The 15,705-nt window shown below is 42.2% G+C and overlaps 1 protein-coding gene across 4 annotated transcripts in view; it reads left to right on the plus strand.

Annotated features, from left to right (window-relative positions):
• The window catches only part of SPOCK3 (SPARC (osteonectin), cwcv and kazal like domains proteoglycan 3), a gene marked incomplete at both ends in the record, with an annotated part of 376,097 nt that overhangs the window by 327,895 nt on the left and 32,497 nt on the right, over positions 1 to 15,705 (plus strand). For 3 of the 4 annotated variants that reach the window (XM_082618565.1, XM_082618567.1, XM_082618568.1), the window contains one exon: positions 6,045 to 6,164. The exons of the other annotated variant lie outside the window; for it this stretch is intronic. In XM_082618565.1, the coding sequence (XP_082474691.1) occupies positions 6,045 to 6,164 (120 nt within the window). The remainder of the gene's footprint in view (positions 1 to 6,044; positions 6,165 to 15,705) is intronic. 4 annotated transcript variants of the gene reach the window in all.

Here is a 15,705-nt window from a genome sequence, read left to right on the forward strand (position 1 = left end):
GAATCTGAAAGAGATCCTTGCTGGGTAGAGAATCTTGGTTGTAGATTTTTCCCGTTCATCACTTTAAATATGTCCTGCCAATCCCTTCTGGCTTGCAGAGTTTTTGCTGAAGGATCAGCTGTTAACCTTATGGGGATTCCCTGGTATGTTATTTGTTGCTTTTCCCATGCTGCTTTTAATATTTTTCTTTGTATTTAATTTTTGATAGTTTGATTAATATGTGTCTTGGCATGCTTCTCTTTGGATTTATCCTGTATGGGACTCTCTGCGCTTCCTGGACTTGACTATTTACTTTCCCATATTAGCGAAATTTTTGACTATAATCTCTTCAAATATTTTCTCAATCCCTTTCTCTTTTTTTTGTGGTACACGGGCCTCTCACTGTTGTGGCCTCTCCCGCTGCGGAGCACAGGCTCTGGACACGCACGCTCAGTGGCCATGGCCCACGGGCCCAGCCACTCCACGGCACGTGGGATCTTCCCGGACCGGGGCACGAACCTGTGTTCCCCGCATTGGCAGGCGGACTCTCAACCACTGTGCCACCAGGGAAGCCCCTCAGTCCCTTTCTTTTTGTCTTCTTCTTCTGGGACCCCTATAATTCGAATGTTGGTGCATTTAATGTTGTCCCAGAGGTCTCTGAGACTGTCCTCAATTCTTTTCATTCTTTTTTCTTTATTCTGCTCTGCAGTAGTTGTTTCCACTATTTTATCTTCCAGGTTACTTATCCATTCTTCTGCCTCTGTTATTCTGCTATTGATTCCTTCTAGAGAATTTTAATTTCATTTATTTTGTTTTTCATCATTGTTTGTTTGCTCTTTAGTTCTTCTAGGTCCTTGTTAAACGTTTCTTATGTTTTCTCCCTTCTGTTTCCAAGATTTTGGACCATTTTTACTGTCATTACTCTGAATTCTTTTTCAGGTAGACTGCCTGTTTCCTCTTCATTTGTTTGGTCTGGTGGGTTTTTACCTTGCTCCTTCATCTGCTGCGTATTTCTCTGTCTTCTCATTTTGCTTAACTTATTGTGTTTGGGTGTCTCCTTTTCGCAGGCTCCAGGTCCATAGTTCCCGTTGTTTTCAGTGTCTGCCCGCAGTGGGTAAGGTTGGTTCAGTGGGTTGTGTAGGCTTCCTGGTGGAAGGGACTTGTACCTTTGTTCCGGTGGATGAGGTTGGATCTTGTCTTTCTGGTGGGCAGTACCGTGTCCATTGGTGTGTTTTGGGGTGTCTGTGAACTATTAAGATTTTAGGCAGCCTTTCTGCTAATGGGTGGGGTAGTGTTCCTGTCTTGCTTGTTTTTTGGCATGGGGTGTCCAGCACTGGAGCTTGCTGGTCGTTGAGTGGAGCTGCATCTTAGCGTTGAGATGGAGATCTCTGAGAGAGCTCTAGCCAATTGATATTATGTAGGGTCGGGAGGTCTCTGGTGGACCAGTGTCCTGAACTTGGCTCTCCCACCTCAGAGCTCAGGCCTCACAAAAGGCCTGGAGCACCAAGACCCTGTCAGCCACATGGCTCAGAAAAAAAGGGAGAAAGAAAGAAAGTTATTAAAATAAAACATTTTAAAAATATTATTAAAAAAATTTTTTTAAGTAATTAAAAAAAAAGAAGAGAGCAACCAAACTAATAAAGAAATCCACCAATGATAACAAGTGCTAAAAAGTAAACTACATTAAATATAAAAATCAGAAACTGGTCAGTCGCATACAGCACACCCCACGTCTACAGTTGCTCCCAAAGTCCACCACCACAATTTTGGGATGATACATTGTCTCCTCAGGTATTCCACAGATGCAGGGTACATCACGTTGATTGTGTAGATTTAATCCGCTGTTCCTGAGGTTGCTGGGAGAAGTTTCCCTTTCTCTTCTTTGTTCACACCGCTCCCGGGGTTCAGCTGTGGATTTGGACCTGCCTGCGTGTAGGTCGCCTGAGGGCGTCTGTTCTTCGCTCAGACAGGACGGGGTTAAAGGAGCCGCTGATTCAGGGGCTCTGGGTCACTCAGACCGGGGGGAGGGAGGGGCATGGAGGCGGGGCGAGCGTGTGGCAGCAGAGGCCGGTGTGACGTTGCACCAGCCCGAGGCGCACCGTGCGTTCTACCGGGAAGGTTGTCCCTGGATCACGGGACCCCGGCAATGGCGGGCTGCACAGGCTCCCGGGAGGGGAGGTGTGGAGAGTGACCTGCGCTCGCACACAGGCTTCTTGGTGGCGGCAGCAGCAGCCCCAGCATCCCACGCCCGTCTCTGGGGTCCGCACTGTTCGTCGCGGCTCGCGCCCGTCTCTGGAGCTCCTTTAAGCAGCGCTCAGAATCCCCTCTCCTCGCGCACCAGGAAACAAAGAGGGAAGAAGAAGTCTCTTGCCTCTTGGGCAGGTCCAGACTTTTCCCCGGACTCCCTCCCGGCCAGCCGTGGTGCACTAACCCCCTTCAGGCTGTGTTCACGATGCCAACCCCAGTCCTCTACCTGCGCTCCGACCGAAGCCCGAGCCTCAGCTTCCAGTCCCGCCCGCCCCGGCAGGTGAGCAGACAAGCCTCTCGGGCTGGTGAGTGCCGTTCAGCCCCGATCCTCTGTGCGGGAATCTCTCCGCTTTGCCCTCCGCACCCCTGTGGCTACACTCTCCTCCGCGGCTCCGAAGCTTTCGCCCTCCGCCACCCGCAGTCTCCGCCCGCGAAAGGGCTCCTAGTGTGTGGAAACCTTTCCTCCTTCACGGCTCCCTCCCTCTGGTGCAGGTCCTGTCCCTATTCTTTTGTCTCTGTTTTTCCTTTTTTCTTTTGCCTTACCCAGGTACGTGGGGACTTTCTTGCCTTTTGGGAGGTCTGAGGTCTTCTGTCAGCATTCAGTAGGTGTTCTGTAGGAGTTGTTCCACGTGTAGCTGTATTTCTGATGTATTTGTGGGGAGGAAGGTGATCTCTGTATCTTACTCTTCCGCCATCTTGAAGGTCCTCCCAGTAGTATAATCTTCATAGAGTTTTTATAAGGATTAATCATGCTCATATCTGTAAAGAACTAGCAGTAAGTGTGTAGTGTTAGCTGCTGTTATCATATCATTATTATTATCACAGGACTCTTAATTCCTAGAATGTTCTATTACAAGACATACATAACCTTCTGTTGAAACTTAAGCTAAGGTGTGTGTGACACACAGTAAAGCTGTGTGATGTCTCATATTTGAGGAAATCTTTTTAATGGTATTATTTTTAAATGTAAATTACTTAACCTCATAAAAATCATAGAAGTTTACAAACATTTCATTAGATATACATGGTAAGCACTATATCACTAAAATTAACTAACACAATAAAAGAAAATTCATGCCATCTTTTCAACAGACTTTTTATCATTCTTTAGCAGGTATTTTATAGGATGAAACTTTGCTCTTTGCTGGGTGTGGTTTGGGAAAAATATAAGGTGGATAAAGGAAAGAGAACTAAAATTCATTTTTGAATGTTTATTTGTTTAAACTAGGTAATGCATTAACATGCTGTAATGTTTAACATCATAAATGAAAGTTAGATAAATAAATATATAAATAAAGGACTATCATATGGGTGGGAAAATAACAGTATAAATGTACATACACAGACGTCTCCACCAACCTGGATCTCCTCTCCCCCATCCCCCTTGCAGAGGTGAAAGTCTCTCAATCTCTCCTGTGTATTTCCGGAGATATTTTAGGCACACGTGAACAAACACATTTTCCTCCCTTTTTATACAAACGGAAGTGTACGAAACATCTTTTGTGTTCATCTTTTTTCACCAGAAGCTGTAGTGTAGGTATTGTTCCAAGTCTGTACATAATGATGTTCTTAACGTATTAATGACTCAGAGCTTCATTGGGGGTGGATGTCCCTGGCTTATCCCACCAGGCCACTGCTGATGAGCAGTGTTTTAAACCCCCCTGCTGTTAGAGATGTGCTGAATAAATGATGTTGTGCAATTTAAATAAGCTTGTGTATGTGTGGTACACCTGCAAGATAATTTTTAAGAGAGAGAAATGCTGGGTGAAGGGTTAGAAGCATTGTAATTAATTCTTGAAAGAAATTTAAAACTTTCTGTTTATTTTTGAATGTTAATAGGGGTTTAAGCACACAATTGAATAGGAAAAAAGAGATGAATGGTAAACATAAGACTGCCTCACAGCACTTTCCTTCCTTCATCTGGTTCCCCCCCGCTGGAGAGAACTAGCCTCATCAGCCTTGTCTTTTCCCTCCAAAGATGCATGTCAGATAAATGAGCTTACGTGCTTATGGAGAAGAATGCCTTTCTTCAGGTGGGCTTTCATCTTCTTCTGCATAGCAGTTTGTGGAGTCAGCAGACTCTCGCCTGGATGTCTGTGGGCACAGAGCCACGGGCTGGAGTGTCCACGGTCACATTAGAGGGACTCTTTGTCTCCGTCCCTCAGCCTCAGCCAGCCTGGACGTGACCTGTAAAGGCGATGTTTTCTTCCACCTTCACGTAGCTCATTGTTTCCCTGGATGAAATGATAGCTGTAAATCCTGCAGCCCTAACCCTCGACCAGCGATGCTCAAACCCACAGCACGTGTCCTGGGACCCTCTTTCCTGTCGTCCCAGAAACCGCCTGACTTCTCTCCTAAGGCTCATATTTCCTGTGTCTCACATCCAGTCATCAGTTCTCTCTCTGATGGATCACATCTTCCAGTGGCTCCTGGGGAAAGGTGATGTGGGTGGTTAATCTTGGGATCTTGTATATTTCAAATATCTTTAGCTTACTCTCCCACCTGATTTTTCTGGATATAGGATTCCCAGTATAAACTATGAAGTAATTTTCCAGTTGTCTTTCTGCTTGTCAGTGTTACTCCTGAAAAGTCTGAAGACATTCCACGTCTTTATTCTTTGCACACGGCACTTTGTGTTGCTCTCTGTTTCATGCCTCCAGGGTCCTGAAATGTCACAGTGATTTGCAGATATGGGTCATCCACCTTACTGGGTACCGGGAGGGCCTATTAATCTGCAGTTTTATTTAATACCAGGAGGTGGTCTTAGATTCTTAAACTATATTGCAGTACACTGTACTATATTTTTTATGTTGTACATGTTACATTATATATAATACATATTGTACTATAATGTGTATAGCATATATTAAGTGTAATGTAACACTTTAATATCATTGTGTAAATTATTGTTTTTAACAATCTGAGTCTGTTAAAGGGCACTTGGTTCAGGAAATTGCACATTAGTTACTTGAAGAGGAGTGAGGTCTCTGGTAACAATATAAATAAGTATTTCTTATATTTTCAAAATATTTTGGCACACACATTACTGAATTTGACGTACCATATTTTAGCACTAGTCTCACACGCACGCATACATATTTATAAAATATATTCTGCTACTCTTATTGTATAGGCTAATTTTAAGAACATAATTATTGGTAAATAACAATATTTTGAAAAGAGGAATTAATTTACGTCCAAATGTCAAAGTTTGCTAACACCTTTCTTTTACAACAGAAGTAAGATATCATTTTCTTAAATATTTTCCAATCTTTCCTAATGTCAAATAAGAGCTCTTCCTTTTCTGTGGTCAAAAAATATGTAGGATTAGGATTAAACCAAATAAAAACAGCACATATTGATATTTGATAATTCCTACATGTATTGCACATACTAATGCAGGTTTATAAATCATAGGCTATTATAATAGGTTGAGCCAATAATAAATGTGTACGTATTCATTTTGGTTTTTCAGCCCCTTATTTCCCCAGCCGATCCACCGGCATCTTCCCATGCTGTATTCAGTATGTAAATACGATGACTAGATCCATGTGGTGTTAACAAGCAGAGCCTCTGAAGAGTGCAGGCAGAATGCCACTGGTCATATTTCTTTATTAAAGGAATGTTGCTCTTATATTATGTCTTGTTATGTTGCAAACACATATTTCGTTCTTCAAGGCTAAAGCACAATTAGCAACTGTATTAGTTTTCCTCTTTTGGTTGTTGTTACCTTTTAGGTATTGGAATAATTTGAGAAGTAGCACTGACGTGATGCTCAGTGACTCTTCAGGCTTTGTGTTGTTCCTCTTTGTTTGCAGCCTGCAGTGACCTGGAGCTCAGGGAGATGGCCAGCAGACTGCGGGACTGGTTCAAGGCCCTGCATGAGAGTGGAGGCCAGAACAAGAAGACGAAAGCATCGCTGTGGCCGGAGAGAAGCAGTAAGGCTTCTAAATTTGATGTGTGTCGTTGTCGTTGATATGGGATTTTATGTCCAGTGAATCACTTAGGTCAAAGTTTACTTAGATGCTGAACAGAAGTCTGAACATTGTTTTTACTTCCAAGCTCAGCCATAACACGTATTTTGCAAGGAAATAAAGCATTTGTGACAACTCCGATTAGAAAAGGAATTAGAGACAGCATTGAGCTTCCAGCTGAATTGAAAGAGTAGGAATATTTTCCAGTATTTTGGCTGAAGTGCTAAAGAGTAGAACAGCACGGGGAACAAAGGTAATAATTTTGAATTGCTTAGATTTTTAAACAACACGCTTAGCCCTCCTCCACCTCTGTCATTTCTGATTTGACCCAAGTATGTCAGTAGAAGCAGGATGTTTACCACGCTGCGAATCAGATTCATCAAAGAAAGAAGGAAACAAGAGCCAGATGAATCTTACATGATTCTTTCATCTATATAATCTATATAAAAGTGTGTTTTAATTTCTTAGAAATAGGAACTGCAACCTGAAATAGTGCACTTGCTAAGAATAATGTTATGAACCCTTCATTTTATATTTTTTCATCTATAAAAATATAACATTTTTCATGCATGTAAAAGAAAGATATTGAAACCTGAGCTTAATTGGGGGGAGCTTTCCAAGACCGCCTCATTTGCTCTAAGATGCAAGGGGCGAAGGTGGGACAGTGACCAGGGCCAGCGTCCGGCTGACAAGAGAAGGGCCCAGTGCCCGCTGCTTATCACCATGAGGCCATGAACTCCCACTCGCAACCCTCAGCTGCCCGCTTCTAACAGAATCACTTGACAAGAGGGCACAGTCATCCCTAATCTGTGTTTCCTAAGATGCCCCATTTGTTTTCTTGTCCCCAAGGAATTTTCTGTAATCCGAATGCTTGGTGTTTATGGATTGTATTTATGTTCAAAAGAATGTAATCATTATTTTTCATTCGGCTTTCACAGAAAGACATAATAATTGTGTGTGAATGTGTGGTGGCCACATCTATATGCTTCATCTTAGGAAGTCCTCAAAGAAACCACAGTATTTCCCTACCTCGTAGGATCGCTTCCAGGCTTGTCTCCAGAATTATCGTTTAAATTTTTTGGCAGAAGCTAATTTTTTGATGCCTTGAGAGTAAGTAAGATGCCTGATCTTACTTAATAGAAATAATAAAGTATGTTTGCCCCTGTATTCATGTCTGGCATAACATAAAGTTTTGTTCCAGATCCTTCCATATTGACTTTTTTGATTCATGTCCACACCTGTTCTCCCAATACTCATACTTGAATATTTTTATTGCTCACTCTCACCTTTCTCTGTTGAGCTTAGTTAAGACTAATAATCCCTCCTGTATTTGGAAATGGATAAAAGGAGAGCTTGTAGGACACACAGTACAATGCCTGGTTAATTGTATACATTCCTAAATATTATTTCCCTTTCTGGCTTCTTCTTACAAAAAATGAGACAGTCTTAATATTGTGGGTGAATTAACAGGAAGCTCTTTGGGAGTTGAATGTCTTTGCAGAATCAGTGAAACAGTAGGTAGAGGATTATTTATAGAGCCTGAAGGGGTCAGAGGCCAAAGGGAGTAAATCTCCAGAAGGAAGCTGTTAAAAGATAAGACAAGTCCCTAGATGGGGAGTGGCCTAGTCCCTCAGCTCCTGAGACCCGCCTGCCCCTGGGTGAAGCCTCTCCTGACACCGGCCCTCCAGTACTGGGCTCCCATCTCTTTTCTAGTCCTGTTTTTCCTCCATAGCATCTCTCACCATCTACTATAATATTCATGTACACATTTTTTGTTTATTTTCTCTCTCTCTGCACACTAGACAACCATAAATGAGAGATCACCACTGTATCATCAGAATGTAGAATAACCTGACACGTAGCATTCACTAACGTTAAAACTGAGTAGAATTAATGGATGGATGAAGCAAAGAAGCCATCAAAATACTACATTGTGTGGATATACCATAATTTAATCACTTGTCAATTTAATCACATAAGCACTTGTTCCCCTAGGAATGATTATTTACTATTTCCATTATTTTCTCCTTCTCAATCAATTCTGTGGTTAATTGGTAGGCTTTTATTTCTTTAAGGAAGATTCCAGGTAGTCGAAGTAATAGGTCAAGACATGCACGCATTTCAAATTATAAACAATAATAGATGTTACCAGACTGCTTTGCAAAAAGCTTAGGGCATTTATAATTTCTCACAGCAAAACATGAAGAGTTAACTTTTGCCTTCATCCCTGGCAGTAAAAAAATTACTACCATTCTTTTTAACTGTTCATTCTGGTGAGCATGCTGTTACATTTCATTGTTAATCTAATTTTTATTTCCTTTTTTAGTAGTGAATTGATCACTAAATATTGGCAAAGGTTGGCGGGGCTTTTGCACAGCAAAACAAAATAAAATGTCTTAGTCAGCTCAGGCTACTATAATTAAATACCCTAGACCAGGTGGATTGAACACTAGACATTTGTTTCTCAAATTCTGGAGACTGGGAAGTCCTAGATCAGGTGCTAGCAGATTGGGATCTGGGTGAAGGCTCACTTCCAGGCTTGGAGACAGCTGCCTTCTCACAAGGCAGAGAGGGAGAGAGAGCGTGAGAGAGAGATCTGGAGTCTGTCTTTTAGGCCGCTGATCGCATCATGAGGTTCTCCCTTCATGACCTAATCACCTCCCAAAGCCCATACCTCCAAATGCCATCACTTTGGGGGGTGGAGCTTCATATTCATGAATTTGGGTGGGGGGGACACAATTCAGTCCATAGCACAAAACCAAACAAAAAAAGTCCTAAGTTATGTCAGCTTATATGTTTAATTCTGAGAAATCCATATTGATGGCTTACATTATAATTGTATTTAAATAGGTCCTTCTAGTACTTTTTGTGCTTTTTGCTGTGTTTGCTGCTCTGTTTTTTAGATATATGGATTTATTTCTGTTTTATCCATTAATTATACTTCTTATCCCTTTATTTTATTACACTGTACCCTACTTACCACTTTTTAGCATAGATTTCACGTTATCGGATAGTAATATTACCACTCCTACTTTCAAATTTATTACATTTGCCTGATATACTTGCTAACATTTTATTGTCAGTCTTTACTATTTAGAGTTAAGTGTCTTTCTTGTAAACATACATAGTTGGCTTCTGAGTCTCCGCCGGTATGTCAGCAAGCAGACTTGTATTTTGGGTTTTTTTAATAATTAAGATAAACATAAGGCACAGGAAAATATTCTGATCAGAGACAGAATGTTTACCATTTAGGCAGATTGCCCAGAAGACAAAGAAAAACTTATTTTACAATTTCTTTTTTTTTTTTTTTTTTTTTTTTTTTTTTTGCGGTATGCGGGCCTCCCACTGTTGTGGCCTCTCCCGTTGCGGAGCACAGGCTCCGGATGCGCAGGCTCAGCAGCCATGGCTCACGGGCCCAGCCGCTCCGCGGCATATGGGATCCTCCCGGACCGGGGCATGAACCCGTATCCCCTGCATCGGCAGGCGGACTCTCAACCACTGCGCCACCAGGGAGGCCCTACAATTTCTTTTTAAGAGTAGGCCAATAATCCAAGAAAATTTTGTCATTAGAGAAGAAAAGAAATCACATTTTACTTTTGTACCAGGTATAATATTTGATACTAATTTAAAAATATTATGTGAATAAATACATCCTTTAAATATTAGCCAGCAGTGACCATGACAAATAATATTTGGGGGGGAACATTTTATCATTTTTTGCATCTGTGTAGATTTTATCTTATACAGGTTTTGAAAATTAGTCTTAGGATAAAGTTTATCTTAGGGTAAATTTTATCTTAGGATAAAACTATATTTTTAACAAAATGAGCTTTTGTAGCCCCAGGTGGTTGCTCCTGGAGCCCCTGAATCCCTCGACACCTGCCCCTGCTGGGGCGGAGCCCTGAGCTTGAGTGGCCGCAGGGCGGACGGTCGGGACTGAGCAGAGAAGCCCTGGGTGAAGACTTGGGGCCCAAGCGGTGTTCAGGACACCATAAAAATGTCAAATAACAAACGCAGAGTATATATGTCCATGCCTCTCTCTCGCTTTGTCACAGCTTACCAGCCGCATAGCACAGGGAGATTAGCTTGGTGCTTTGTGACCGACTGGAGGGGTGGGATAGGGAGCGTGGGAGGGAGGGAGACGCAAGAGGGAAGGGATATGGGAACAGATGTGTATGTATGACTGATTCACTTTGTTATAAAGCAGAAACGAATACACCAATGTGAAGCAATTGTACTCCAATAAAGTTGTAAAAATGATAATAAGAAGAAGACCAAACGCAGAGCGAAGCCTGCCGTGTGTCCTGCCCGCCATCCACCACAAGGTGGGGTGTCACTGCAGGACCTTGCTTCAGATGTGTGGGATCCCCATCCGATCAACCATCCATGTCTCGGGGGAAAAGGCGGGGGGAACAAACCCAGACTAAGTAAAGAGAGACTTTATTTAAAGACTCTTGCGATGGCGAGCATGCCTCAACCTCAAACTTGCAAGTGTCTCAGATCAAACAGAAGAAGGCTTTTCCTTTACAGGAAGGGGTGAGCAGGGCTAGAAGTACCTTCGTCGGGGAAGAGGGCAGTGGGGATTATGAGGCAGCAAAGCTGAGGACTTCGGAAATGTTTCTCTGCGTGGTTGACCCACTTACGTACCAAGCAGGAATGTGAGACCCTGCAGCCGTCTCTGTGTTACGCAGAATTCCAGCCCTTTCACGGCTCTGGTCTGTGTTCTGATGTGTCGTCTGGGCCACTAGTTTGCTGCCCACCTACAATGCGCGTGCGGGATGGCTTAGCCGGGAAATTACGGTTTTCGGTCTACAGAGCAGTTGTGTCCTTTTAAATGTGTGCGCCCAGAAGTACCCGTGTGTGTGTTTAAATGTAAGTGGGCTGCCTCCTCACTTACTCAGCTCCGCGTGTCATTGATTTTTCCCTCCGGCTGTTGGGTCCTTTCCATGCGCTGACCTTCCTTCGTCCGCTCCCTGGGGCCTGTCTGTTGGGGGCCGGCCCTTCGTTGGCAGCCTTCTCTCACGGGGTGGGAAGAGCCTCCCTTTGGCTTTGCCTCAAAGCATCAGGAAGGCCCCCAGTCTCTGAGCCTTGAAAGAGGCCACTCCCCCCGCGGGTCCCTTAGCTGGGCTGGCCTCCATCGTGGAACCCAGCCCGCGGTGCCAGGGCTAGAGGGAGTGGGTCTTGACCTTCCCCAGATCCTACGGTTGTCTGCGGCCAGGCTCTCAGACTCCGTCCCCTCCTGTCCATCCTCGGACCCCTAGTCTGTCCCTCCATGGGGACGGGAAGCCCCCGTCCTGACCTGCACCCCAACTTTAGACTACAACACACACTGGACAATGAGGGGACACTAGAATGAAGTCCAACCTGGGGGGGTGGTCACTGCGTTTTGAGGGGTCAGAGTACCTGCCTTATGCTTCACCAGCCAACTTCCAGTTTAACCTAGAAAGAGTGACAGATTGGGAAAACAATTCAGAGAAAAATTCTTGTTTGCATTCAAACATTGAAATAGTATTGCCAGGAGCGGATATGTAAGGGAGGGCCAAGACGTGTATATTTTTCTGGTTGTGCGAATAAGTATGCTTAAGTGCCAGTATCTGTTGTTTAACACGTACCGTGTTACCCTTGAGATAGACACTTGTCTTTTCATGGATCTGTATCTCTAGTGATGTTTAAATCAAAGGTAATTTTCATAAAAATGGCCCCTGTTTACTGTCTGGAAATACAGAGTTTACTTTCTATGTTGTTAGACTGTTTGTGAATAGAATATTTATTTTCTTATAAAATAACTCTGAAAACTTACATCTGTTTGATCTAACCTTATAGACTAATAGACAGTAAAAGTCAGAGAATGAGTTCAGGGATGGCGCTGGCAGCCTCTGAAGTGTGGGCGCAGGAGAGTGGAGAATGGTGTCCCCCCCGGGTCTGCTTTATCAATGCTTTCTGTCCTTAAACAATGTGAAATTCACTACGCTACTTTGCATATGTAAAGTAATCTGCACATTCGTATAGTCTAAGTTCTTTATTATTTTATATATATATAATTTAAATTATTAATTTTCCTGCACTGTTATGATGAGTAGAAATACAGATCAAGCCATGAAATCCCTTGTTTTCCTTTATCAGAGTCTTAGAGCCCAGCTCACGTATATTAATTGCAGAGCCACTCCTGGTCCTTAGCTGAATGCAGAGTGGGGAATACACCCTCCTCATTCCTACCCTTAAGCCAGATTGCTCAGAACTGTTAGTACAAAGGACTGTAGTGCCCTCACCATTGCCCTGATGTCTCTGGGCTCTGGGAGGTCTCACAGGATTTGTTGATCAATGTATCAGAAACACTTGCTTTGTATTTGCTGTTTTGAGGTCCTAGGACACGCTGCCCCCCGGGAGTCTGTCCTTACTCACCTCCACCAGCTTGTTGCCCAAATATCCAGCCTCAGAGGCCTGCACTCCCATCACATGTAAAACAGCAACACAAGCTTGCTTTCCTTTATAGCATATGTCACTACGTGATACACAGATGTTTCCTAGTTTGTTTTCTGTCATTTCCAAGTAAAACGTAAGCTCTGTGAGGCCAGGAACTTTCTTCCGTGGGATCCCCAGCTCCCAGAAAGACAGCCCTGATACACAGTAGGGACCCAGCCCTGGCACACAGTAGGGACCCAGGAGCAAGTTGTTTAGTGAATAAGTTAAAATCTAATCACAAGTTTTCATCTAAAAATTGGTCTAGTTTCAGAAGAGTGATAAAGTGGCTTGTAGCTGCTTTCCCATGTTTGCTGGAACAGGCAGGTTCCAGGAGGGCCAATCTCTGACTGTAGCAGGATTGAAATAAACGGGTCAAGACTTGATGAAGCTTAAATGAGAAGGTACCCTGCTTCTTTTTATAAGGCAGTGAAGCCAGAATGTGGACTGTGCTTTATAAGGAAGGGGAACTTGCCAGCCTCTTACACTGGCTACCAAATTAATGCTGCTATGCATTTTACATTAGTTAAACATCTTGTCACACTGCCCAAAATAATTTAAGGTATGGTGAAAAATAGTGGGTTTGTTTTCCTACTGGTTATTTTAGTAGTTATTCTTAACTCTCAAACACAATAGGACACTAACCTGGGTTTTTAATTGACCAGATTTTATCACAGCCATTACATAAAGGATTTTATAACCATTACCCAAGAAGAATTGATTGTTTATCTGAATCTTGGATAGTGTAAATATTACATAGTTAAGTGGTTTCAGTTGACAAAAAAGATCAATAATGTTATAGCTTCTTAAGAAATTAACCAAGCTGGTAAAGTTTGCCATTATTTTTTAACAAATTAAGTCTACTTTATATTTAAAAAATCAGGCTTCTTTGGTACGTTTTACTTGGGTATATTTTAGAGCTGTCACAAAGGAATAACCATAGAAAAGCGCCTAAGATGGTAAAAAACTTAAACTATTTTATGAGAAGTTGAAGGAAATAGATCTATTTGGCCTCTGATTCTGTTATCATCATACCATGAAAGTACTGTTGGAGGCTTTTTTCAGTATATATGTTGTGCCTATCTAAACTGTATACTTGATATATTTTGTTTCGTTATCTAAATCTCCAAAAATTTAAGAACAGAAACACTATACCAAGGTTTGTTTGTTAATATGGTTGCAATTGTGTGTGTGTGTGTGTGTGTGTGTACACCTGGGAATTTCAGTGCTCTAAAGGATTATAAGAATTGGTGAATGTGGAGGATAAGGGGACGGGGTGGATATTATTTTCTCCACTTTATAATGAAGAAGGTTGAGGGTTAAAACATGAAGTCACACAATAAGTAAGTGGTAGAGCTGGGATTTGAATACAGGTTTTGTGGGCTCTGAACTTATAAATTTATGCTCTTTGAGTCTTTGTGTAACCTCCCAATGGATCTCTCAGTACTCAAGGAATATTAAACTAGTTCAAATACATAATTCATGTAGATTGTGATAGCTGCCTCTGATACACTCGTACACATAAAGACATATAAACTCACTTGCACAAAGAGGATAGTTTCCTATTTCATCTTGGCTAAAGAGTTTAGAAATGTTTCCAAAAATTACTAATCATTATTTTGCCTTTATTATCATGTTTCTGAATGTTTTTGTTTCTTTTCTTATAAATATAAATAACTTTTATAGAGTGGGATTAATACATGTATTTAAAGCTTTCTTGAACTGAGTTATATTGATAATCTATACCAACTCACAAGATGAAGATTTTTGTCCATTAAATTATTTCTTTGTCAGATTACTCATATTAGTCTTGGCGCTAACTGTTGGAAATTTCAAAAATCTACCCAGGTTTTTAGTATCTTGAGATTTAATGATTAAAACCATGTCCTTAATATTAGGAAAAAGTATTTTGGTGGGCACCCCTAATACTTTATATCTCTACCTATAAAGATTATTTTAAGGAGATGATTTTCATACAGTAAACCATTTATTTCCATGATAATTTTTATATCCTTAATTGAAGATTTCTGTATGCTAAACATTTCATAAGTCATGGGATATATAAAATTCAGAGGGTGCTGCATAGTGATTTCTCTTTCCTTTTACGAGTGAAGGATACTCCCCTATCCTTACTGTGCCTGACCAGGTCTGGGATATCAGTCTTTCTGCCCAAGTGAGTCCTTGAGTGAGTCTTCTCTAAGTGTTTCCTTCCTCAGATCCCTGTCCTGAGCTGATAATGAACGATTTGTACTGCTTTGGATGTCTTTCCCTAAATGTATTCACTACCTCAAAACAAACTTATGTTTTACTGTCCAAAGTTTTTAATGTTATCTAAGAAGATGATAGATCTGTGCTTCCATTCACTTCAAATTGAGAGACAGATTTCAACAAAACCACTCAGTTTTCTATGTGTTCCCAGACAATTGGATTCTGGTCTGAATTTCACCAGGAAAATCTGAGAGTCAGAGACAGTCATGAGCTGCTTACTTGTTTGATGTCAAAGCAAAGGAAAGTTGCTGCTGCTTTGGAGCTGTGTGTTCGGTCAAGACACACGGGGCTGTTTACTGTGGACAATATTTGAGCCATGTGAGTGAGAACCAACGTAATTCTGCCCAAGAGGGAGTAGTGAGTAAGTCCCAACAGAGAATGGACCACCAGGTGCACAGGGGCTGAGGTGATGGCAGAGGAGTGTCACACATCCAGGAGATGCAGTTGTTCACACCAGGGAGCTCTGGAAGGTCCATAAAAGGATCTACAAGGAGAAAGACAGATGAAGCTTTAAAAGCCTGATGAACCCTCCCAGCACAAAGCCATCCTCAGCCAGACATCAGTGTGGTGAGAAACTCCCCACCCACCCTTAAGTATCCTTCACCTACTCCCAAACTGGAGGTGGTCATAAAAAAAAAGAGAAGGTAAGAGGAGAGTCATAAGAAAAAAAGGGCATGAAAAAGGATTGGGGTACATGGTGCTCCGCTTACATGACTGCCTCTGCCACATCCCCAGGTAGTGACTGGGAGGGTCAGGTTTGGGGCTGTGTGGGTGACGT

This window comes from Mesoplodon mirus (genome assembly GCF_964341445.2).
Source record: "Mesoplodon mirus genome assembly, chromosome: 1".
Lineage (NCBI taxonomy): Eukaryota > Metazoa > Chordata > Mammalia > Artiodactyla > Ziphiidae > Mesoplodon > Mesoplodon mirus.